The sequence below is a fragment of the Oreochromis niloticus genome, linkage group LG12 (assembly GCF_001858045.2).
Source record: "Oreochromis niloticus isolate F11D_XX linkage group LG12, O_niloticus_UMD_NMBU, whole genome shotgun sequence".
In the NCBI taxonomy this organism is placed as follows: domain Eukaryota; kingdom Metazoa; phylum Chordata; class Actinopteri; order Cichliformes; family Cichlidae; genus Oreochromis; species Oreochromis niloticus.
Genome location: NC_031977.2, coordinates 14,989,093 through 15,015,232, shown reverse-complemented (window position 1 = coordinate 15,015,232; position 26,140 = coordinate 14,989,093). Strand labels below are relative to the sequence as shown.

Sequence of the window (26,140 nt, the reverse complement as noted above, 5' to 3'; positions counted from 1 at the left end):
TGGCTTGTAAGGTAGGTACAAAAACAAGGAAAAAGGGAGAAAGAGACAGAGGGAGGCTGAGAAGGAATGCTTAGAGAAGACGTCCCCCAAGATAAGATAAAAGTTCAATAGAAGAAAGAGAAAATGTAAAGAGATTAGAATGTGCAGCTGGTGTCCTTCTGAATCACTGCTTATCTGCCCTTGTTTACTTTCACCCTGGCCCCCTGACAGCCATTACGGTATTGTACGTGCTTGTGTGCGCGCGTGCGGTTGTGTGTGTGGGTCAGTGACTGCATTTCAAGGGGTCTCCCACGAAGATGTGTAGAGTTGTGAACCCTTCAAAATATACACACACACACACCAACGCACACATGCTTTTGCATTTTTGCCCTCTGTGACGCTGACTCCCAAAGACTTAAAAGAAGACTCACAGAACAGACAAACCCTACAAATGCTTTAAATTTAAATAACGTAACACAATCACCCAAACGCACACGCATAACTTTTGTGGATAATATATTCTGTGCTGTAGTCTTTACAAGTTCCCTGGTTCTGTACGAATATTAAAACTGTATCGGAGTATAGACACTGAATACATCTGATCCAAATTGAGGTCCTCTTTGCTGTTTATTTTTGTTAAAAAAAAAGTCTGCGCAGCTAGGGCAAAGCAAATCTCTCATCATATGCTTGACATGTACTGCAGTGAGGGTACAGTGTGATTTATTTACTGTAAGCTTATAGAGAAATATAGAAATTCATTACAAGAGATGATCATGATGAAACATCTGGAACATATAAATCCGTAGCAAATATTCATTTGGGAAATTTACAGAAAGGTCTGTTATTGAAATAAAGTTTGGTTCATATGTAATCCATTCTTAAGAAAAACAAAGTAGTCAATCACTCAATGTGTCTCTTAAATGGTAGGAATGCCTGAATTACTCTTTTCTGCTGCTTTTTCAATTTTTTAAATCCCTGTCAATCAAAAAAAGCATAGAGAATAAAAGTAGCCAAAGAGGTTGAAGAAAGATCAGCCAAGAGATGAGAGGGGATGACGGGGGGGAGGCTGTAGGGCTTGGTGTTGGGGGGAAGATGACAAGTCATCTTGGTAAACAGTGGCATATTGTGTATTTTTAGATCCTTTGGTTTGCCCTAGATGTGCTCTCCTCTGAGCCCGGGCTCGAGGGCAGAGTGGTGCAGAGTAGCAGAGAAGCAGTGGGGCTCCTTGACTGCTACATCAAGTGTCTCATTGTATCTCCTTTAATTCATTCTGTCTGTCTGGAGGAAGATGTCAGCTGGGCTGTGGAGCAGTGGGCTGAAGGCAGCTAGAGAGAAGGGAAGGAGGGGAGTCTTTCAAAGGGCCCTCCTCCCTCCCCTACACCTCCACCACCAATGGAGGCAGGGAGGCTGAGGTTTGAATAGATTTGTCAAGGCAACAACACACATGTGCACACAAACTCTTGCATAAATGCACACACACACAGCACAAAGCCCCAGTACTGTGGGAGACCGCAGGCATAACAGCAGTCACATAAAGGCAAGGCCTGCTGGCTGGGATTAGAGAAGGGCGACATGACAAAAGGATGGCACATCACATCGGCTGCCTCTGACACATAGCATCATCACTTCAAGCAGCTCGTCCACCGATCAATGATGCCATTGAACTAAAAGCAGACAGAGAAACAAACATGTAAACAGATTTAGCTGTCCCACACCTCTGCTACTCTGTGCATGTGCTTTTCTTTGCATGCTGGATTTATGCTGGTTATGAACATACACATTTGCCCAGACTTAGGTCAAATCTTTTGAAGTCTAACTTTGCCAACTACCAGTTGGATGTCTATACTGATATGGACTGAGTAATGTGTTAGGAATGAAAGGATGCCACATTGTTTGATGGAGATGAAAATGATCAACTTACAGATTTCTGATAGAGGGTTTAAGAGTTCATACTGATGGCAGTCAGCCTAGCCTGTAGAGGTCTGTGTGTCCCTCCAAGGATATATCTCCCCAAATCATCACTGACCCACCACGAAACTGGTCATGCAATAATGTGGATTAATAATTAAACTGTTTATCAAATAAATTCTAAATTCAGCAACAAATACCAATCAAATGTTTGGACATACCAGATCTTTGACTGGTACTGTATATAATCACTGCATTCTCAGTATGTACCAATGCCAACTTGGTACATACTGGTAGATGTTTTGTACATGATGGGTTTTTCCTGCACTGTCTCCATACACACTTCCACTCTGAGCATTTGCATGCAAGGTTAACCACATTAGTAGCTACCACAAACCAATTTGCCTTAAAGAGGAGTGCTTTATAATGGCCTTCAACACCACAGCTGCATCAATGCAGACTTTCGAGTGATGTACAAGACTGTTGTGAGCAACTACCCACATATTTATTGGTAAAATGCTCAAACTATGAAAGATGTTTAATCTGATGCCACAATTTAAAGGTTACATTTTATTATGACTCAAAGATGCCTGTCTCTAGTCAAGAAAACTGAAGATGGGGTATTTTAATTGTAAAATGTGTATTAGCAGAGATGGTTACAATAGCAAAGCAGCTTACCAGAGTTAAAAAACAGAAGATGTTTACAGGACATGCTACCAAAGAAACTTGTTAATAGCTTGTTTTTCCTCATAGTGCATGCACTGTTCAGAGTGAAGTTTAATGGTAAACGGTAAATGGCCTGTATTTGTATAGCGCTTTACTAGTCCCTAAGGACCCCAAAGCGCTTCACACATTCAGTCATCCACCCATTCACACACTGGTGATGGCAAGCTACATTGTAGCCACAGCCACCCTGGGGCGCACTGACAGAGGCGAGGCTGCCGGACACTGACACCACCAGGCCCTCTGACCACCACCAGTAGGCAACGGGTGAAGTGTCTTGCCCAAGTACACAACGACCGAGACTGTCCGAGCAGGGGCTTGAACCAGCAACCTTCCGATTACAAGGCGAACTCCCAACTCTTGAGCCACGATCGCCATGTTTGTGTTCGTCACTGTTTGCTCAAGTTTAGGCAACAAAACTATCCGGGTTTGCGTTCAGATACACTCTCATGTTTAAAGACAAACTTATCAGTTGATTCAGTCTTCCATCATACTACTTGTTGCTGCAATGACGAGTTCAGTGTCAGTGAAGTGCAGAGAGCTCTTGGCTAAGGTCTCATGATAACTATTTCAGACGTTTAGGGATTCAGGTTTCTATTAGACTACTCGGCATTTTGATACAATAACTTTAAAGGGGTACCCAGTGGATTAAAATGTGGAGCCAAAGGGTCCTGACCGAGTGTCAGATGGGAGGGAGACTAACCTTCTATATATGCAACCATCTATACCGCCTCGGTTGCAAAACTGCATCTCCACCTCTCATTCTGAAAGCACACCAAACTGAGTCCCATGACAGAAACTATGTACCAAGTGCACAAAGTCTCCTAAACCATAACACACATGACAGTCTGCTACCTAACTTCTCAGAAAGTAGTCCTGAGTATCAATTTTTGCTCACTCTCTCTGTGTCTGTTTCTAACCCACCTCCCCCAGTTCCTGAATAATCTCTATGGATTAGGATGGTTTATTCATGACCATAGTGTACTCTGAATGTGTGTGCATATGCGTGTGCGTCTGTGTGTGTGTGTGCGTGCTCTGGGCAGGCCACTAGAGTGTGACAGCAGGCCAGCACAGTGACAGGAGACACCTTGGAGATTGTGACAGGCTGCCAGCTGTACACCATCATTTGGATTTCTCTCTCTCACTCACTTCTCCTCACTATGCTACTCATCTACCTCCACATATATCTCTTCATCCTCCTTCTGCATCTGTATTCACTCCATTCACACAGTACCTGTGTTTTTTTCTCTTTCCACAGCTCTACACTGTGCTTTCTCAGTGGCAGTCAACAGGATTTAAATAATTGAATGTTTCTCATACTCTGTTTCTTTGTATATTTTTTTCTGTCTCAGTCAGTGGATGAGTCTTTCTATCTTTGCTCTGGCCTACCCCATCTTTTTTTAATCTCACCTTCACTCACCATTTGGTTTCCTTGCTGTGACGTCAGTTACCCCTTGTCTGACCCATCTGGTCTATACAACCTGGCTCAGCAGGCGCTGATCTCTAAATCCTATATTCTCTCTTTCACCCGTTTCATCACTCCATCTCACCATCCACTGACCTCTTGAACCTCAAAAGAAGAGAATTACCACTGTCCGAGGAGAAAAGAGCACGGCTGGGGTGTCCCAACCTCACATGCATCCACTTGTATTGGCATCCATCTTTATTCACCAAGCAGTTTAGTGAGGTTCAGTGCTAGCTAACCTTCTATGATGAACTGCAGCATTTGAGATGTTATCTATGTGGCTGTTTATGCCCAAACTTTAGTGTGCAATGAAACAGACAGGTTAATTATAAAAAATGTCCTTTTAAGAGGCAGTGCAACAACAATATATCTTCATTTTAAGCTAAATATTAGCAAAACTGTGCAACAGTAGAAACCAAAGCTATATGGTTAGCATTCAAAGAGACTATAACCAACATTTTTATGAAGTCACTGTACATAAAACGTTCTTCCTTAGAATGACACATGTAGAGTACAGTGGTAGAATTAATTAGCAACAAATCTCTATTGCTAAGTTTAAGCGTTAAAACTATAAGGAACAGAGGCAGGTAACATAATGTGTGTGAAATCTGTAGATGTATGTTTCTCCCACATTTTTGTTGTAGTTGTTGCATCTTAAAGAAGAGCAAACCAAAGCATTGGTCTACCTGTTTCCTTTTAATTAAGTTGGGTTCTTCTCTAAATCAGCCAAAAACTACAGTCGGTTATTGAGTATGATACTGAATCCTTGCCTGTCCCCTTCCTCCGACTGGACATTGAAGTTTATTTCAGGTATATTGTTCTGTTTAATCATTCCAAACAGAAAAATCACTTATCATGCCAATTATGTGGTGTCCCACACGTCCCTTAAAAAAATCAAAAATAGGAAATGCCAAACAACATTAAAGAAAGGGGGGACAGTGCAACCTTGACTCCCTACCAATCAAACCAACATACATAGATACGTGAACCACACACACACACACACACACACACACACACACACACACACACACATAGATTTGGAGATGACAGAGATAGCAAAAACAAAAGGCTAGGGATATGGAAGAGGATGTAATACAAATGAAAGTATGGTATGTGATGTGTGTGTTTGTGTGTGAATGGTTGTGTGAGCGTATGACATTTGCATCTCTGGCTCTCCAGCAGCTTTGGTCTTGGATGGTATCTCATCTGTATGTGCATACTGAGTGAGCCCAGGTGATGCATATGGCACAGAGGTCACACTAGAAAGGGCAAATGCTAAAATGAAGCTAACACAAATGCACATGTGCGCGTGCATTCTATCCCACACATATGAACAAATGCATGCTTACAGATACTTCGCCTGCCTAGCTTCATACGCATGCACCAGCGAGGGTTAACTGTCTCAGTTATTCCTTGACATGCACCCAGGGAAAAAGTGAAGACCGAAAGAAAAAAGGACAACATGCAAACAATGGTTCTCCATGGCATCTTAGGTTTGCTGTTAGTCAAGGATACCTGTGTAGGTCAGTAGGGTTATTCAGACAAACTGTACGGTACACAATTTACATAAGATGAAAAATCACGGATGGACTACTGTACATTTTGGAGCATCTTTGTTTCTAGCTACAATAGTTTAGATACAATTGTTTTTCACCTGTGAGCCTGGGTTTGCATGTTTATGTGTCTGGTTGTGTGTGCTTTTTATGTGACTGTCACCACAGCAAAATGTGTTTCTGGACAACTGTACTGTACAAAAACTACCACAAAGGCAGTTCTGCGTAAGATGCAATCCTGAAACTTATAGGTGTATAGCTGCAACCAAAATAAATGCTGTGTTGGGAAATGATTGTGGTTCAAGCCATCTTTACTGATTAGTAATGTAATAACTGAGCAATCAGTACTTGGTAGCCTTCTCACAGGTTAGAACATTATCATGACGGGAGTCATCATGGGCATGATCCCTGCACATAATATCGCTGCTTTTGATACATGAATGTGTATTCGAGCTTGTGCCGTTATTTCACCTCCTGCATCCAGTCCTGTGTGCTCTTTGTGGTCTCCTGTAGCCAGATGTTGTGAGCAGAATCAGTCAGAGCCACGGCACATACTTTGTTTTTCACCTCTGATTCCCTCTGATTCATCTGCAATAAAAACAAATAAAGCTTGTGTTAGTCACACATCCAGCATGTTAATAACACCGTCATTCGTGCTGAGGAGGAAATATTTGCTCGACAAAGAGGAATATTATAAGAGTCATAAACTCTTTTGAATAATAAACACCTGCATTTTGAAAATCATACATTTAAACAAATGCATTTTATTAGACAAACCAAATATATATTTATGAATATTAGGCCCAACTGCCTACTTCTTAGAGTGCACTGTGTGCATATTTCTTGGTGACATCAATAGCCCAGTGGACAATTTTGTAACCCAAGGATACAGATTCAACCTCATGTATAGAGCATAACGTTGTAAAGTGAAATATGAAAGAGCACTGCTCCACCATAGTGTGTCCTTGTCACGTTCTGTGCAAATGTCCTTTCCTGCACACGTTCAGATACCTTGGTCCCCATTCTTAATACCCTTTCCCTTCACATGTCACAGAGAATGTGGTGTTCGTAGGCCCGTCTTCCTATTCCCCTCTGAATGTCAATGCCAAGGAAAATGTCACACAAAGGACTTGTTACCGCACTACAATAGACTTCCCACACCGCTGGTCCTACCCCAAGGAGTACTACAGCCAAGCCTTGGGAACGAGCCGTTTCACTCAACTTTAAGATAAAAAGGACAGAATAGAGAACAGGACTTGCAACAATAGGTTAACAATCACTTACTCTATACATTTAGAGAAGCTGAGAAAGAGACTGAACTAAGGGATCGACATAGTGCCTCTGAGGAAGCAGTAAGTTTAGAAAGTGTCGTGGACTGCTAGGTGTTTATGGCTACATGCCAAGAAGTGGTGAGGTTAAGGCTGAGGGAAGGGTTTAGAATATAAGGCATTAGTTGGGGCTTGTGCTGGATAAATATTTGCCTATAAAAGCCCAAAGGTATTAAAACAAAACTGGCTTGAGCCACAGGTATGAAGCCATGTTTTTAATGGGCACAGAGGTTTAAAATGGGACAAGGAGATGAATGTTTGTCTAAAGGTGGAGCTATCACAGAGAGCAGCTCAGGCTGGCTATGCAATAAATGAGATTAGGCATTTGAATACATCCTCCCATACCTAGCCAAATTAAAGTATATAGAGATAAATGGATCTATTAAGGCACAAAAGACTCATATCATCTACCCGATAAGGCTACCAAAGGAACATTTTCACTATCGGAGAAGAATAGAGCAGCCCGACAGGTGAGGTACACACTTGAGCATACTTAATAAAAAAAGTACACAACTTTAGAGTTTCAAAGGACAGACATTGTCCAGACATATAGGTTCATTCACAGAGAATCATATGAAAACACACACACTGATACACACTCCTCACTGTAATCCCTCCTCATCCTTGCTTGGCTGAAAAGCTTTCCTCTGGCAGAACTGGGCCCATGGGAGCAGCAAAGTCAACCTTTTAAAATTGGAGGTGTCAGTCAGGGCCTTGTTTTCTGGTGCTAGCCAAATGGGCCCTTTCCTGAGTGAAAGGACTACCAGTTTAGACCAGAAAACAAGAGTGGATTGACTGCCCATGGAAAACACTGAGCATATGACTTCAATCTAGTCGAGAACATTGCCCAAGCCTGTGCAGAAATCTCAGCATGTTTTCAAATGCCCAAGTGGATAGACAAATGGGTCTCTGCTTGCTACTATTTTTACTGTAAAACAATGATTCCAACATGTATTTCTTTTGAAAGGAAAACTTAAACATACTCTATATAGATAAGGTTTAGTTGACATTACTGGTATATTAAAACTGTAGGAACTGTAGGAGAACTGTAAGTAAAACCAAACATTTGTCAGTTTGTCAAATAGGCTTTTGTTTTGTAAGCCTAACTTTGTTTCAAGTACTTCAGCATATCATTTACTTTACTTCTAAAGTACTTAAGAAATAAGAGAGGACATGAGAAGCATGCCATAGCTGAAAAATAAAAAAATAAACTGTGCAGGTGTAGGCCTCCACGTATGTGGGCATGTGTATAGGAATTATAGAGATCAGATAAGATCACTACTGATCGACAGAGGTTCTGTTAAGCTGAGAAGCCGGTGAATGACAGTGATTAGACAAAGATAAAGGCATGTACATAGAAAAAGATGGCTCAGAGAAAGGATGCTAGGTTACATATGCTACTGTGTGCTGGTGCTGCTTTAGTAGAGACAAATTTACAACCCTCTGAGGAATAAGTCATAGTTTGTAATAACACTAATCCAATCATAAACTTATATTTTGGAGAAAGACAAAACAGGGTTTTTTTGGGGGGGGGGAAACATGTAAATAATTTTTGATGTGGGTGAGGATTGATTTTTTTCTTTGTTCCTTAAAGGAAAAGAGAAAATTAATAGAAACAAAAATGACATATTGGGACTGCCTAATGTTAAAGTAAGGATTAGTGTTGAGGATATCTAATGATAACTAACTACCTAACTAATGGCAACTTAGACCTCAAAGGGTTAAAGAAAACTTGTTGGAATCCTAAAATGACCTTTTAAAATGAATATATTCAGTTGCTTTTATTTCCGTTGTGGTAGGCAGAACCTACCTGTCAACCTAATTTTTAATGATATGAAAATCAACAACAAAAAAAGTCTTTTTTTTAGCAATTTTTTTTGTTTTAGTTTCTCTGTGATTTGCTACTCAAAGACATTCACTTTGTTGTAAATTTGCTAAAAGTAGGAGGGAAAACAAATTAGGAAATCTCACCAAACAAAGTCTGCTTTCCTCAACCGAAGATTAAAGAGCAAAGAACTCCATCTCTCACCAGTGCCTATATCAATCACTCATTCTGACAGCTCTCATTGCCGCAATGCCTCCACACATGCACTTGGCTGTGGTAACACTTGGGGTAATAGGTTGACAAATAATGACTCCAGGAGAGAGTGTTCTATGCCGTGTGGCCGTTAACCACAGTAATTTTGACACCCACTGGGTCCCATGTTTTACAAGCCACAATGACATCTGTGGTTAGCTGCATGTTGAAAGCATAATCTAAGCAGGTCTGTATCTTCTTCTAGGAGAGTAATGCTGTTAACTCACAAGCAGAAACAGGAAGCCAAATATTCTCCAGTGGATATCAGTGTAAGATGTTTTTTCATATGACTCATCATTCCACACCACAATGGCCTGTGAGTTAGTGTTAGCCACGTATACCCGCAATGTTAAATGTGCTAATTCACTATGTAACTGCAGACAGCAGCTTTTACAAGGAAACAAGCCAGCTGTTGTGATCAGTCAAGTATCGGACAGGGAAATAGGAAGAGAAACATGTGGAAATACTTGTTGAACTAAAACCAACACACAGATGTTGAGACATTTGCCGCCTCTCGGCTGGCCTTTCCTTTAATGCTAGAGCAGCTGGATAAGCAGAGTAAAGTTCAAATGGGTGTGGGTGGATGTTGGACATGTGGGGCTGGTGTGTAAAAAAATGTAAGAGGAGTATAAAGGCGGAAGACTATAAGAAGCTCAGTGGATATCAAAAGTGGGAGAAAAAAAACAGAAAGGACTATGGAGATAAAGCTAGACAAAGGAGACATACAGGCAGATGTGCACAACAAAGAGTATTTATAAATACTTTATTAATCCCCAGGAGGAAAATTCTCTTTTCCCTCGGCCCACTTCACAGAGAGATCGGACCAAAGAGTCAACATCAGAACAGCATCCCTGAAGCAAATGGGCTTTCTCTGGGTTACTAAAACATAAGTAGAAGATTATGTTTAAATGGGGCTGATGCTCTGGGGTTTGATCTGGAAGCCGGAACCAAAAGGGCAGCCGCCACACACCCAAGAAGAATTTGATGAATTGTTTATCACCTACCTAATGTGGTTTATCTATATCCTACATCATAACAGCACTCTAAGTCTAATTCAGTGCAATTATCAGGGATTTGTTAATAGCATGATTTAATGCACCACAAAAACAGTGTAAACACAATTTCTTTACCCATTTTCATGGCCGTGCAGTTTTTGAACACACTCCCTCACTGTGATATGGATTCCATTTGACCCCAACTATCATCACATTTACATTCGTTTGAACCACGATAACAAATCTGAGTCACAACTGACGACGCAGACTTGAGCTCACCCTCAACCCACATACATTCAAACTCTGGATGAACTTTGAAATCCTTCTCCCTCTTTTTACTCCTCCCTTTTCCCCCCTCCTCGTAAACCATTTCTTTTTTGATTTCTCTGCAGAGGGCCTGGTTGCTAAAGAGACCCACAAATATCACATATTCTGACCCCCCTCAGTTGGCACAACTCTGCTAAATCCAGCTTTTCACAAGCTCTATGAAATAGCCAACCCCCACGCATTTGGAGTCGCTCAAACAGATGCAGATATACACACGCAGACTTGTCTCTAACCCATGTGTCTCGTACCTGACCTCTCGCACGGCCCTCAGTAAAGTACAGTGTTTAGTGCTTTAAGCTGCTTCCTACTACAAAGCCAGCTAATTGCTAGACTTTTTGTTGTGCATAATCTTATTTTCACCACTGACACAGAATATGATATGCGATGGGTGTGTGTATGAAGGAGGGAAGGGGGGTGGGGGGGCATATTAATCATGTTTATTTATCTGGACTAGGAGTTGAAATAAGCGACGAGACATCATTTAACAGCATGCTAAGCTAATCTCTGGTCGAGATAAATACTTCATTTTCTCTCCTCTCCCCGTGACGCTCCCTTGCTCACGACTGCTCCACTGATGCTACATCTAAACACCGGCAATAATAAAGACAATTATTTAGGCCTTTGATAATTATGTGTCAAAGGCAGCAAAAGCCACTAGATAATTGGGCGAAAACTGAATGGTAATCCACAATGGAGTTCCCTGTGGGGAGACAGGCAGACTCATCCCTAGAAAGAATGCAGAGTGAGAGAAAAGAGAGAAGCAGGCAAAGACAGAAAGATGAGAGCTCTTTAAGGGGCCTTGCTCACTGTCAGACAGTCAATGTGAAAAGCCACAATTATACACAGAGAGAGAGAGAGTGTGAATAGAGTGCAGCAAACAAGAGAAAGGAAAACAAGGGACAGAGAGAGAATGACAGAAAATAGGTGAGAATGAAAAAGGACAAAATGTAGAGTGTCAGTGAGAGTGAGCAAAGACTGAGTAGAGGCTAAGGGCGAGAGAAAGAGAGGGAGAGTAAGCGAGTGAGAGCAAGAGAGAGAGAGGGAAGCACCCCGCAATGATGCCAGTCAGAGACAAGGCTTATAATGTGGCTGCGCCATGCACTGCCAACAGCCACAGATAATCTAGGACTACCCACTGAGCACTGAAGCACTGCTTAAATATTTGATTGATTAACTGTCCTGTGCCTGCCAGAGAGTAAGAGGAGAGCATCAGAGAAGCCAGGGCGAACACAGAAAAAACAAACAAACACGCATGTGGGTGCACACCGGAAGGTTTGAAAACACATGGCTCAGACACACTAACACATACACCCCCATAAATCCATATACAACAACATTGGAAGAGGGGCACAAACACAAACACACGCAAACATGTACACATTGAAGGCATGTGCGGACTCTGCAAAGACAGTGGCAAGCACTAGGCAAGGGAAAACAAACTGACTGCTGCTTTCACAGAGACTCCATTTCCTATCATTTCCAACCAAAATTAATGAGGACAATGTAGATAAATAGTAGTTAGGTTGATTATGCTTATCTGGATTCGGCTTTTAACCAGAACTTGACTGACCACAGGAATGATGATGATGATGTATGTGTGTGTGTTTGGGCATGTTTGTGTGTGTGTTGCCTCTTCTATTTCTACATACAAATGTGTAGCTAGGAAGTGATCTGAGGTCAAAGAGGGCGGACAGGAGTTGGAGTGCAGCGTGTTCAGCTATCTTACCAATGATGTGACACACACACACAACACACTCATCCTTGTTCGTCCCTGGCTGTGAAAACACAGGCAGCTGACCCTCCACGCTCCAACACCCTCCACAGGAAGAGACAACACTGGCGCTTCCTGTGGCTTTGAAGCAGCGGCCTCAGGTCCCCTGTCGGTCCCCGGTTTCCTTTGTCTTAACTGCAGGAAGGAAGGCCTCTCTAGCATGAGGCCACTGGGCCCTAGGGAACGAGAGGGAGTATGTTTGTGTATGTACAACCTTTAGTGTGGTGGGAGTGTGCAGAGGTTTTGCTCGCTGAGGTCACATGCATTTACTTGCAGGGTTTCCCCCCCCTCTGGTTCTCTCAGGTGCATAAACTTCTGTTGTGGCAGGCAGAGCGACAGAGCAGGAGAAAACTGCAATAACTTCCTCCGTTGTTTCCTCTCACAACTGTCCGCCAAAAGCATGATAGAGCGATGGAGAGAAACAGAGGATGGTGGGTGGAGGGACGGGGTGACGGGGTGGCATTGCTGAGATGTGTGAGTGACGGCACCGGACACTGGGTAGAGGGAGGTAGCGCATGTCAGTGTATGCGCTGGGAAGGATTCTGTGTGTGTATAAACATGCAAACCACACGCACTCACAGGCGCACAGATACGCACCGACAACAGTGGGGGTGATGAGGAAAAGGAAGGCCAATAAATATTTACTGACACAGCAGAGGTGGAGAATGGTTGTTCACTGGTGGAAACAAAAGGCAGAGGATGAGGAGCTGCATGCCAGGAAACCTGCTGGCTGCGGGCGTTGCGCCCCGCTTGTGCCCACATGGAAAACAAGAGAAAGATCGGAAGACAGGAAGGAGGAGAGAGAAAGGGCAAGAAGAAAGGGATGAATGGCGTCGGAAAAAAGTTTATCGTAAATAATAGTATAGTATGAGGGAAAAGAGACAGCCCTAAACCTAATTAATTTAGTTTATTATTATTATTTATTACAGGTTTATTAGTTTAATACAAATTAAGTTTATTACAGGATTGAATGAGAGTTTTTATATGTAATACTGTATGTGTATATTCATTAAACTACTTTCTGTTAGCCTGGAAGCCAGAGATTCTAGGCACATTGGCCCCCTAGACTTATCACAGTTTTCTTTTCTTTTTTTTTTGGTAATATGGGACAGGTTTGATATGATCTATTTCAACTGTGTCCAGAGGCACTTTGCCCTGCGCTGGCTGATAACATCCTGTGGAAATCCAAAGTGAACTGAGAGGTTCCTGACTAATTTGCATTTGCACATCTGGCTGGTGAGGCCAGGCTGTTTGGAGCTTAGCGAAGCTCTCTTCACATAGTCACAGATTTTCTACATAAATCTCGCTCTTCCTGATAGCGACATGTAATTGCATAAGCACTTAAATGTTTGAATTCCAACAGGGTTTCACTAACAGCTTATTTACAAATCGTGAACACATGGTAAATTAAGCAGCAGCTTAAATGGACAGCAACGAGGTGTAGTTACTACAACCAAATTTAACAATTTCTTATTAACATCTGGACAGTGATAGTATTTATAATACATTTATAGTACACCCATAATGTTCTCTGAAATTACACAGACAGTTAAGAAGTGGACAAATATTTGTAACATTACAATTTGGAATTTTTATTTTTTTATATTTCTTAATGACACTAAAAGAAATTCTTCAAATTGTAAATCTATCAAGACAAATTTTTATTTAAAAGTGAAACTGTGGCATGTTGGAAATGAAAGCCCCTTGATATTTATAATGTATTTTTCTCATGATAAGTGACACAAGTTATCGTGGATAGTGACTTTATTGTTCCCAAATCAGTGGCCATATTAACAGCTTCAATCTAAAGTTTGGAATGGGAAAGTTACTTTTGCGCAGCGCACACAGGCCTCCTCATTTCTGCTTGTCTTTTCTCTCCTTTTTTTACTCTAAAAGTGCTTCTTTCTTGTCTTTCTCTCTGTCTCCTAACCCTCCGGCAATGCTGTAAAATAGAAACCTAACCTCAATATTTTCCCTCACGGTGCTGGGACTTGCTGGCCCATTAAATTCCCCTTCCCATGTGTCAGCTTGCACATTTCCACCATGAAATTTTTGTATAATTAAACTTTCTTAATGATTTATAAGCTATAATAATAGCCCTAAGTATTTCGGAGCAGGTTAAAGGGACAGTCTTTAAGTGTACACCGGGGGATGACCCTGTTTTAACATAGATTCGGATGGGTGACTCTCGGTTGGAGACGAGGATGGAGAGGGCAAGGGAGAATGGGATTGATAGAGGCACGGAGTGAACGAGAGGGCCTAACAAGGGTGGATGGAGGAGGAGGGTAAGACCTCTGGGCTGTAACTCAGGATGATACTGACACTGAGGAAAAGCAAGGGCTTCCTGAACCCACCCACCCACACACACACACATGTACACAGATGTTTGCTCTCTGCTGCCTCTGTGATGGTGAGGCTGATATGATTGCCACTTAGGAAATCAGTGTGTTTTCACACCACTCTCTGCTCTGCCAAAGCTAATGTGTTAAATATCCATTGGGTACTGCTGTCCATTTCTAAGACACACACAGCCTTAGGGGCTGATAAACACTGATTTCTTGTACTAACGGAGCCCAGAGTTGGCATCGAAGCCAACATTTCTAAATTGGGGTGTAGTGAGAAAATTTCAACAAGCTATGAGTTGGAATTTTCATTGTGGGAATTTTCAGCCAATTTTTCTAAATTTGTTATGAGAACGGTGAAGTACAGCTAAATTTTAATCCTTTTTTCCCATTCTTGTTGTTTTTGGGAACAGAGCCCATTTCTTCTTTTTTTCCAGCTCGAGCTTTCTTTTTACAAGTTTTTTAGTTTTCATACAAATCCAGTTTTATAGCTTTACAGATCAAGACAAAAAGTCCAGCTACTGTACGTGCTTTGAAAGGGTTGTGTCTGCTCATGGCCAAATATACCAAATATCTCGGTGGAGAGTCATACACCTTAACTTTAAATAAGGAACAAAGAAAGAGAAGTAAAAGTAGACAGAAAAAAACCCTAATCTGGACAAGCATACTACCCTACTTAGTACAAGTGTGTGGTTGATCTTGTGCTTAAACTACCCGGGCCACTTGAAAAACACATGGGAAAAAAGTTCCGGAAAAAAAAGGAACGGGGAGGGGAGGTAAAATGACAACGAAAGTGTTCCTCCCATCAGTTATCATCTTCTGCTCCTTCATATTTGCTCGTCTCCTGTGCCGCGGGGCAAGGACAAAAGAGAGGGGCCAGAAAAAGAAGAAAAAAGAAAAGAAAAGAGGAAAAGGCTCTGTGAACTTGCTGTACTCAAAGGCAGAAGAGAGTGAGGGAGGGAAATTTACAGAAGGCCAAATGAAATTAATGGTAATATATAACAATCTGAAATTAACTTCTCATTGCCACGAGCCATGATTTAAAACAGCTTTTTAACGAGAGGAAAGATGAGTCAGAAAAGAAAGAGAGGGAGAAGGGGTTGAGGCCATATTACAAATTGGACAGGCTGGGGGTAGCTCCAAGTTAATTTTCCCCATCATGTAAAAAACTTTGCAGCTCACAAGGCATGCTCACTTAAATTATTTTTATATTTATCCCCAAAGTAATCAAGACATGAGACCAAAATCGTAAAAAAATAATATTGAAGCAGAGTTTAAGAAAACACAAAGTAATTCAATTAGACAATTTTATAGACCGGATAAAGAAAAAAAAAGTTCATTTTAGATTAGATCACAAAATACTCTGTTGGACCAGATTTAATATCAAATCAGAGGACTATAATAATAATAATAATAATAATAATAATATAATAATAATGATGATGACGATCATAATAATGATAATATTAATAATAATGATGTGATCAACAACAACAATATTCCTTCCTCTTTTGTGTACATAAAAAATTACTACAGTATTTAACGAATTAAACGTTTTATACCTCGCAAGAAAAAAAAAGCACACCAGTTGAAGTTCTTTTCAAGTGATATTGTTGATTAAAAACAAAGCCGTAGAAGAGGAAAATGGGCACACACACGCACATACACACACAGAGCACACACACATAACTCCGTATAAAGCATATTATTAATCTTATAAAAAAAAAGCAATTAAATCAAAGTGGTATAGAGCCTGAAGCTATGAGGACTGTCAATTCTGCTGGAAATGCCACAGAAGATTACAGTTGGGTTTGTGGATTCCATGAACCCGTTTTTGATTAGGGGGAGTCAATTATTTCTTATTACTGAAGATGCTATTTCGGAAAAAGACCTTGTCAGTCAATCATGCAAAAAGTCCTCGAAACGCGTGAGTAAACCGTTAAAGAGAGAGGTGGAGGCAGGCTGGTGGATGGGTAGGTTCGGTGGTGGTGGTGGTGGTAGTGGGGGAGGGGGTGTCACTGACCCTTTTCCCTACCCAAACTCCTACTTGTAGTGAAATTACCTTTTAACTATTACACTTCTGTCAGGTCTTTGTCAGCGTATGGTAATTAGGGCCTTTGGTGGAGCACATTTGAAAAGAAAATATATTTATTAGTTTATCTCAGAGAAAGGCATTTATGCAGAGCTGAAGGTAAGTTTGAATGTGGTGATTATCTTGTCATTTTAAAATATTTTTTTCTCCGTGTGTGCACCGTCTGTGTGTATGTGTGTGCATGTCAGCACGAGTGAACCCTATATACGACGTCAGGTAATGTGCTATTGTGTGAGATATGTGCCTGGATGGACAGACACATGTGCATTCATACATATATAAAATATATATTTATACGCGTGCGTGCACGTGTGTGCATGTGTGCATACGCTGCATTCAGCACACTGATGGGCGAGCGCAGCACATTTCTCCCGTCCTCTTTGTTCTGTGTTGGGTTTGACACCTCTAAACAATAACAGCGCCTCACTTCGCCCAGCCCCAACCCACCACCAACCACACACTGCATGGATGGGAGCTGCCAATTAGCACTATCAAACACCCCTCATCAGCTGTCTCCTCTCCATAGACAACAACACAAATCAATAATTCAGTTTTCTTCAAAAACAATCACATTCATCAGCAGACTTATGGATAAATGAGGGAAAAGAGCATTGGCACTAATTGCAAACTATAGCTTCTGCGATATACAAAGGATACAAAGAACAAAACTAGAGTACTGCTGGGGTATCCACACGAAGTGGAGCGAAACTAGAAGCTGCCGACTAGCAGAGTAAAAACAAAACAGAAACAAAGGTCTGCGTCCTCTCCGTCTCCTCTCAACAGTGGCATCCAAATCCCAGTCCGATTGCTAGGCATTTGAATAAACAGGGCAGTTGTTCTCGTGCACTTGTTTTTTCGCCCCTCATATACAGGCATTCCCCAGTCTGAAAATGTTCCACCGTCCTTCTTATTTATTTTTTTATCATTTTCAAATGCTTTGTTGGCGGCCAGCGGGCAGCTAGATGATATGGTATGACCCAGGGGATAGAGGCCGAAACAGGGAGAGAGACATGAAGAGGGGGGGGCCTGTCATGGAGTGAGAGTCTCTGAGGGCTGGAGGTGAGCAGAGGTGGCTGAGAGATGACTGTCGTTCTTCTCAGTGGTCCAAGCCCTTTTCATTAACCCACACCCCTGGGTTCACCAAACAGAAACAGGGGGTGAGTGTGAGGACAGGGGGACGCGGATGGGTGCTGAGCAGTGGCCCCGGTGACCACCAGAGACCTGCCGCCTGTCTGCCTTCCTGTCTGTCTCAGTGCAGATCTGTGTCATCCATTACAGACAAGGGACTGCTTTTTAACAAAATGCAAACACAAACAAGAGCACATGCATGGTCACACAGACAAAGACGAAGCATGCATACAAAAATACACAAGCATCGAAACCTTCTAAGGAAAAGAGAGGGGTAACAAAGGACAGGCAGTGCCCCCTAGTGTTTTCATCAAAGAGAACTCAGACCAAATCAACTAACCATCACCCCAAGCAACACCACGAAAACAGAAATGAAAGGACAGCGAGGGAGCGCGGAGAGATAGAGGCGAAGGAAGGCAAGAGGTGAAGAGGCTTAATTCATGAGAAAAATGGCTTCACGTGTGGAAGGCACAGTCAGGGCGGCGGGTGGAAGGAGCCAGACTGGTGAAAGGAATACGAGGGATGGAGAAAACAAGGCAGAAGAAGAGATGGATGTTAACAAATGACGATGGGGGATGGGGATCTACTGAACATGTTAGTTGGTTGGTGGTGATGGGGTTAAAAGTTATCTGACACCGACGAGCTATTTTTAATGCTCAAGGCCGCAAAAGTAAGAACGTAAGTGGTGGAGAAAGCGAGAGGTAGAGGCAGGCCATGCATGAAAGCCAGTGTCAGCGGAGTCCAGAGGAATAGTCAAGTGTGAAGCCATCTAATAGGAACGCAGAATATATATGAGACAGAGACACACATGCTTTCAAAGACCCTTTCCTGGTAACTGATCTGAATATGAACCATGAACTACTGACATCATGACATCATGAAGGGAGGAATCAAAAACTAGTTCACTGGGACAACAAACAGGCCTTATGGAGTAAAATGAAAACTCTTGTTTAACGATGAAAACATTTATACCCAAATATGGTATTTTCTAAAAAAAAATCTGTGAATGTGTGTACGATTTTTTTTTCTTTTTAAATCGGACCGCAGGATCAGCCTCATATTCCCACCATGAAACAAGGCCTACCCTTCAGTGAGCTCCATATTCAACTCCAAGCCGGCTAAGACATCAAAGGGTGCTCCACACCAGGAGTCTCTGCCTCACTCTCCTTCTCCCTTCCTCACTCTACCTTCCTTTGGTCTTTCATAACCCCATCGTATTTCACAGCACATAAAGCCTTAAAATGGCACATAAAACAGTTCATCTCTTTTCACTGTCGGCTTTCCAGGCTTAAAAAATTAAATATGTTTTACTGCAGGTACATAACTAAAACACATCCCTGGAAAAAACTGCCATAAAGGATTCAAACAAGGCTTTCCGTGAGTATTGAAGGCTATAGAATTGGGAATATATCAGCTGAATAGCCTATATAGGATAAACCAAATTTAAAAAGCAGAAAAAAATGAACCGACTGAAACACTGTGGCACTGCCTGTTTTCCATTTGCCATCAGTCTCATCAGTATGTGCCTTCGGCTTAAACACTGCAGTTATAAGTAGAAGACAAACCACACAAGTTACGCACTGCAAGTTATGTACTGACACAAAAAAATGACAGGCATTAAAAAATTCCTGTGACCCTGGTACTTAAGGTTTAGACCGATACCACAGAATACCAACACAGCAGTCACTGAACTTTAAAAGCAGTCGTAGACGACAGAGAGAGAAAGAGAGAGAGAGAGATAGAGGATGAAGTGGATGAAGATGCAGAGTTTGAAGGACAAAAGCAAAAAGGGAAAAGAGAAGAAAAAGAAAGACAGAAAAGAAGAGCAAATGAGAGAGGGTTTAAACTTCAACCCTAGAGTCACTGAGTTCACTGACATTTGCACCAGGATCCGCCTAGCTGTGCCTCACAGCTTTTCAAACACAACACTTTCTCTCCTTTCAATCCCTAAGACTTATTCTCCCTGCTACATTTGCCACAGAATGAGACCATTCACAGTCTTGAGGGCAGAGGGGGAAAAAAAAAGCAAAACAACAAAAACGTAAAAGCAAACTGGATTCCAAGTGTCGAAATCGAGCGATGCTTGCGTGACAATTTGCAACCCCGGTACGGGCTTGAGATTCCTCTCCTATATTGTATTATTCTTACCGAAGGATTAACAAGTGGGAAAGGAAAAAAAATGACACGTGACAAGTGATTCATTTGAGCTGTCAACATGTCATCTTCAACACATTCAAACCTTGTGTCAAGCACTTGTATTCCCTCTTCGGTGAAGGTGACCTAGGTCGTAACCAGCTGACACACCCAGACACAGCAGGTGAATGCATGAAAACACCACAGTGGGAACAGCGAACGCGAGACGATGAAAGACAAGTCAGAGTAAAAAAGGAGAAAATAAAAAATCCACTCGGTAAATATTTGGGGAAAGTTTCTAAACTTGCATTTTACGATCACATATTTGACATTTTTGATGGTACTGAGTTATAAGGTTGAGATCGCTATTTAATTTGAATGATTTCACACAAAATAAACAGCACTCGAGGGATTTTTTTTCTTCTTCTTTAAGACTTTAAGTACGAAGTGCGAGAACGATGAATCACTGGGAAAAATGAGTGGTTTTAGGGCGAGATGGTTGTTGAAAAAGACAAATCTAAAAGACATAAAAAAATAGTGTGAAGGAGAGAGGAGTGAGGTCATTCTCGAGTGAAGGATAAGAATCGCTGGAAAAGAATAGAGCGGCAAAATCTGGTGTGAAGTTGAGGTTAAGAGAGGGAAGGGAAAAGAAAGTGACTGAATCAGAAGCAAAGGGGAAGAGCAAAGAACAAAGTAAAATACCATACACCATGAAACGAAATAAAAACAAGACAATGAAAAGAGGTGAGTTTAAGTGGTAAAAGAAAGCAGATACTAGGAGGGTCACCAAAGAAGCTTAGAAGTATTTTATCCACAAAAAGCAGCGGCAGGAGGGAGTGGTTTGACATTTAAAAAAAACAAAAAACAGGGGCAAAGGGAAAGTAAGAATTAAGGCGAATTTGGTTGCCATGTAAAGGAAAAAGGCAATAAATGAGAGAGGAGTGGGGGGGAAATGGATAACAGTGCCCAATGAGTATTAAAGAGTGAATAAAAGAAAGATAGAGGTCTGAAGAAAAAGAGAGGGAAGAGATTGAGACCTTGCCGCTGAGGCAACGAGCCGAGTGGAACGAGAAAGGCAGACAAAGCTGCGCACTGCTTTCACAAAGCAGAACAAAGAGAAGAGGTGCATCATGGGAATCTGATCCTTGCGCCGCTACTGACGCCATGCTGGATAAAGACACAATGGCACATATGCACAAGTCAAAATGCATGTATGGCTTTATGCAACACCCAAAGTCATGACTGCATGATTAGACCTCTGTCTGAGTGAAATAAGTCTACTTCAGTAAATACTTTAAGAAATATAGCTGTACCTTTTCAGCCTTCATAAGAATTCACAACTACAGTAATACTATGGATGGTTGACAGCAAAGAAACTGTGAGCAAGCCCAGACAGCATCCTCTCTGAGGAAGTGAAAGGTAAAGTGAGGGAAGACTGTCCAAGCAGCCTACAAGGAAGACAGTTTTACTGAGAGAGAGAGAGAAAACAAGTAACAGACAGCTTAGAGGAGAGTTTGCTCTGTAGCACACTGATACAAGCAGACCAGGGCGAGGACGAACAGGAAGGGAGGAGGTCTGCTCAATTTCAGCAGTACTTCAGGTATGAGAAGAAAAGGCAATATATGTTTGAGTGTGCTAGATGTTTTATATATTTTATTGTGTATGATTTTATTGAATCCTACTTTCTTAAGCAGCTTACTTGGGGAAACACGGGCTGAAAGAGGGATAACGTAGGTGGCAATGGAAAGTGTTTCATACTTTAATAGTTCTAAAACTCATAGAAAAAAGTATGCAAAGTATTAAGATATCGGTGCATTATTATTGGTTTTCCATCTATCAGCTATGACTCCAACTTGCCCCTCTCTTTCTTTTTCCTCTCCTTTCTCCCTCCGTCAGTCCCCCTCTCTCTTCCTCCGGCAGGTCTGATATGCTAGAGCTGCAGCTGAACTCTGAGTAGCACTGTCTCCGGGAAAAAACAAAGTGATCAATGTGAGAAGGCACGGGGCGCTCATGGACAGGCCAATCAATGGTGGAAAGAACCTTGCCCAGGGCCTTATGCAAATGGAAGCACGTCCTGTAACCTCGGGAGTGAACATGCGCACTAGATCAATGGGACGAGGGTAGAACCTTACAGCAAGATCAGCCTCAGCCAGTAAATATGTAATGATGAATCCCTCAAGATTTAACTGAACTCAAATGAACTTCAACTAGCTCTGTGTTTTATATCATAAAGTGGTGAATAAGACCCTGTTTTGAATAGGTTTGGCTATGGGGTGGATGGGCAGCGTGAGAGGGATTAAAAAAGAGCCTTTGCACAATGATGCACTAAGGACAGATGGATTTTGCACTTCCTTTTTACTAGGAAGGGGAAAAAAACAGGAAGACAAAAAGGTGAGACTTGTGAATAGTCACCTCAACAATACTTGTTTGAGATGTAATGATTTTCAATTACATCACCATGGCAACATCTTTGTGTTTTGGAAAAAAAAATAATAAAGGAGAGGAGTGGGTAACCGGGACGAGCTAGTGAAAGCTTGCTCGACCATTCAAAACCAAGGATGGTCAGACCAAGGACTAGACCAGACAAACTATTCATAACCAACATTTAGTAATGCCTCCATATGCCGGAGTCTAAAATTGGTGTCAATCAAAGTCTAATATAGACCAATTAGAAGGAGCATCTTTATTATGTACAAGATAACTGTTGCACTCTGGAAACTGACAACTTTGTTGCTTATAAGCAGATGTCTATAATAAAATGACAGCAGCTTACCGAACTGTTGAGAAAAGCGCACACACCTTCATACATACAGAGAGAAAGAGGGAACTGAGGAAATGAAGTCCTAAAGTGTATTGACTGATCCGGCATCATAGCTTCAGGTGAAAGCAACAGCTTCTGTCTGCCTCTGGGCTGTTAAATGCACTATAGGAAAATTTTGATCAAAACAAGATATATAAATCCCCCAGATTGTAAAAAGTCTGGAATAACAACTGGTACCTTGAATTGCCCTTGGTAGCTGGCTATGTCTCAGATAGGCATCTACCTAGCCACACCTGCAGTAGCCCTTCAGCTGAAACAAAGTTCAGGGAAACAGCTGTTAAAACATTAAACATCACTTTTTTCAGAGCTTCTCTTGCCTGTCTACCTTTGCTGTGTTGTAAAATCACTCTATGCTAATCTCTCTGACTGGCATCGGATAATTACTAAAAATGTGGAAAAAGAACTGACAGCAATAAGGCAAATGTGAAAGGCGGTAGCAAAACAGAAGGAAACTTTGGGATTCAAAAGAGTTTTACATACTTTTTTAATCAATGTTAAATTCAATGGCACTTAAAAGCCCTTTTTTACTCATAAGATATCAACTTCTGACTAGTTAGCTGGCCAGTTAGTGGTAGCTACCAATAAGTGTGAAACACAAACTAAAAAGTACCATCAGATGCTAGCAGAAAACAGGAAAAAAGAAGGTAAAAAACTCAACAGGCAACTGGGAGCAACTGTGTTTTCTAGGAAGGTTCTTGGTAACTGTAGCCATTTAGACTACTTCCCTTCTGCTTACTGTTGTAAACAACCTGACTAAAGCGAGAAAGGCAGTTTAATCTAGAGGCAAAAAAATATCACTACTTTTGCATTTATGCTCCTGAGATCTTGATTAACCTGCAACTTCAAAACAATAAAACAACATAATTAATAATAAAGGAAATTAAAAGCAAACCTAGGAAGCCAACAAAAAACAAATCTATCACAAAATCAATTACCCTTGATATTATTGAAGGAATAGCACAAGAGACATAAGAGGTAAGTATTTTCAACCACCCACTCTTCACTAACACCACAAATGCAATCTAGAAACCAAAGATGCTCCTGAAACATAGAGAGAAATACCAACAAAGGTGAGAATAATGGCGACGTATTGAAGGGAATACTTCACAAAGCCTATTGTGTGGTATCCTTTTCAGGCAGCAAACCCGCTGTAATTTGGTCTGCGTCATCTGCCTCTAGTCACAATGCAGCACTACAGCTTTGAAATGGATGGCAAATGAAGGCCATTTGTACATAATCACAGCAGATAGAAGAATTCAGGGGCCCTACAATGTGTTGTTGAGGTGGAAAGAAAGACCTTGGTCTATCTGTGGCAACCAGCACAGCTAAGGTTTTGGCAAGGGGGGTCTTTTTTTTCCAGAAACAAGCAAATCAATTCAAATCAAATCAGCTTGCTAGCCGTGACATTTAAACAGTTCAATTTACATCCTTATGTTAAGAGGAGAGGCGCTCTCTAAGATCCTATTCATTCACAAAGAAATTAGACGGCTATATTTCAGCCGCTTAATAGAGCAAATATGCTGTAGTTGTACAGAGGAAGAAACCATATCTTTTCATGGCGCACAAAGGGCCAGGCATTGTCTGTCATTACGACCAGAGCACAAAAACACACAGGGAGATAATATACATAATATAGACAGGACAAGAAAACAGCGCCATGCATTAACACGTACGTGCACACCCAAGTGCGCACCAAAACACACGCACACATCCAATTACACATGCACACTTTGTCAGTGGAGATGGTGTATGTCCTGAGGGCTGCTGTCCTGCCGTGCAGGCTGGCAGGCACTTTTGTCGTGGTGGTCCTTTTGTTTCACATCAAACAAAACGCCACAGCTTTGCATACGGCTCCACTAATTTCTGCTAGTGTGCCCCAGCCATTTATCATTGCCTCTCACCCTCTCCTCCTCTCTTCTCCTCTCCTCTCCTAACGTGGCGCTGATAGCTGCTCTCTTAACCAAGCTGTTCTGCTCAGGACGATACAGGCTTCTCCAGGCAAAGGCTGACATGCACAGAAGTGTGCATATACATACGTGCAAGCACATAAACACACACGCAATCAGACAAACAGAGAGCCCGTGCAGAAGACAGAATCGCGCACGCACACATATAAGCACAAGCAGACAGACATACATGCAGGAAACTGCTCTACAACTGCACCGCTTGCAAGCCCGCCAGCTATGGAGAACCTTGAGATAAAAACAAACCTTCTCTTCATCCCCTCCAGAAGCAAGAGACAGGCAAGCACTTAGAGTTTCGAAGGCAGGCGAGACGTGCATACAGCATTAGATGAGGGGATTTTCGAATGGACGACTTCAGAGCAGAGATTTTGTCAACAAATTTAAGTGATTTTTGCTTGTGTGGTGATGAGCACAGGTGAAGGTTGCGCCGGCCTTAAAAAGTCTTTCAGATAAATCTAAATGTGGAGCGTAGCTTGACACAGTTTAAAGGAAGGCTCCAACAGTTTTGGAGAAATCTACTTGTTTGCTGACTGACTGGGATTTATATAATGTAATAAGATCGTTATCAGTTTTACCTCTGTGCACGCATGCATGGCTGCAGCGAGAAAAACATTCAAGTACTGACCAAAGAGAAAACATCCAATAATTTCATATTTGTGCTGTGTTAGCTAATATGGCCGTCACCAATACATCTGAGAATCAGCTGAGCTTTGTCAAGAGTTAAGAAAGCGTGAAATGCCAAGAAACGTAAGCTGAGCTCCACGCAGTTATTTTGCTGAGTAGCCGAACAATAAACAATTACAGTTCATGAGCTAACATATATAACCCTGAGCACCTTAAACCATGATGTCATGTTTTTAAATCTTATATGTAAAGAAGTATAATGTTTTTTAAAAAGTGGCAGTGAGAATTCCCACATTACTGCTTCTTGGCTAAAAATAAACATTAAAATATTATACTGATAAGAAATGAAGATAAATTCAAAACTATTTTTCGATCAGAAATTCATTTTTAGTAACTAACCCTTTAATCCTCTTGTTGTTGTTCCATTTAATCACACATTCAGATAATAGTCAGGTGGATTTGACCAATTCATGCAGTCATTTTTCACACACTATAAATGTGGCTGAGTCTCAAGTTTCCAGCAGAACAATGCCAACAAAGTAGCACTGGAGTAGTGAGAAACATGGCATGAGAACTAATTAAATGCATCACAAAAAGAATAGAGGGGCTTCCTCAGCGTCAGATAGTGGCTCGTGTGACTGTTTATGAGAAAGGCAGTGAAGGACACTTAAACACTTTGTGGAAATTACATTAGTTGTTTCCAAGGCAGAGCAAAAGTGACCATACCATCAATCATACCAATATATTGTTTTGTTTTGCAGCAGGTGAAAAAATATTGAATTTTCACACAAGTTTCAAATCATAAAAGTATTCTTCAAGATTGAATCTAGTAGTGTTTCAAGTAGGACAAAAAGTGGTTTCCAAACCGCTGCTTGCAAAAGAAAAGCAAGACCAAATACTTTGGATG

At 41.5% G+C, this 26,140-nt stretch overlaps 1 protein-coding gene across 1 annotated transcript in view; it reads right to left on the bottom strand.

The window, feature by feature from the left end:
• Positions 1-26,140, bottom strand: part of arb2a (ARB2 cotranscriptional regulator A) — a 158,115-nt gene that overhangs the window by 50,877 nt on the left and 81,098 nt on the right. Inside the window, exon 9 of the mRNA XM_003452666.2 lies at positions 6,103-6,219. Within this exon, the coding sequence (XP_003452714.1) occupies positions 6,103-6,219 (117 nt within the window). The remainder of the gene's footprint in view (positions 1-6,102; positions 6,220-26,140) is intronic.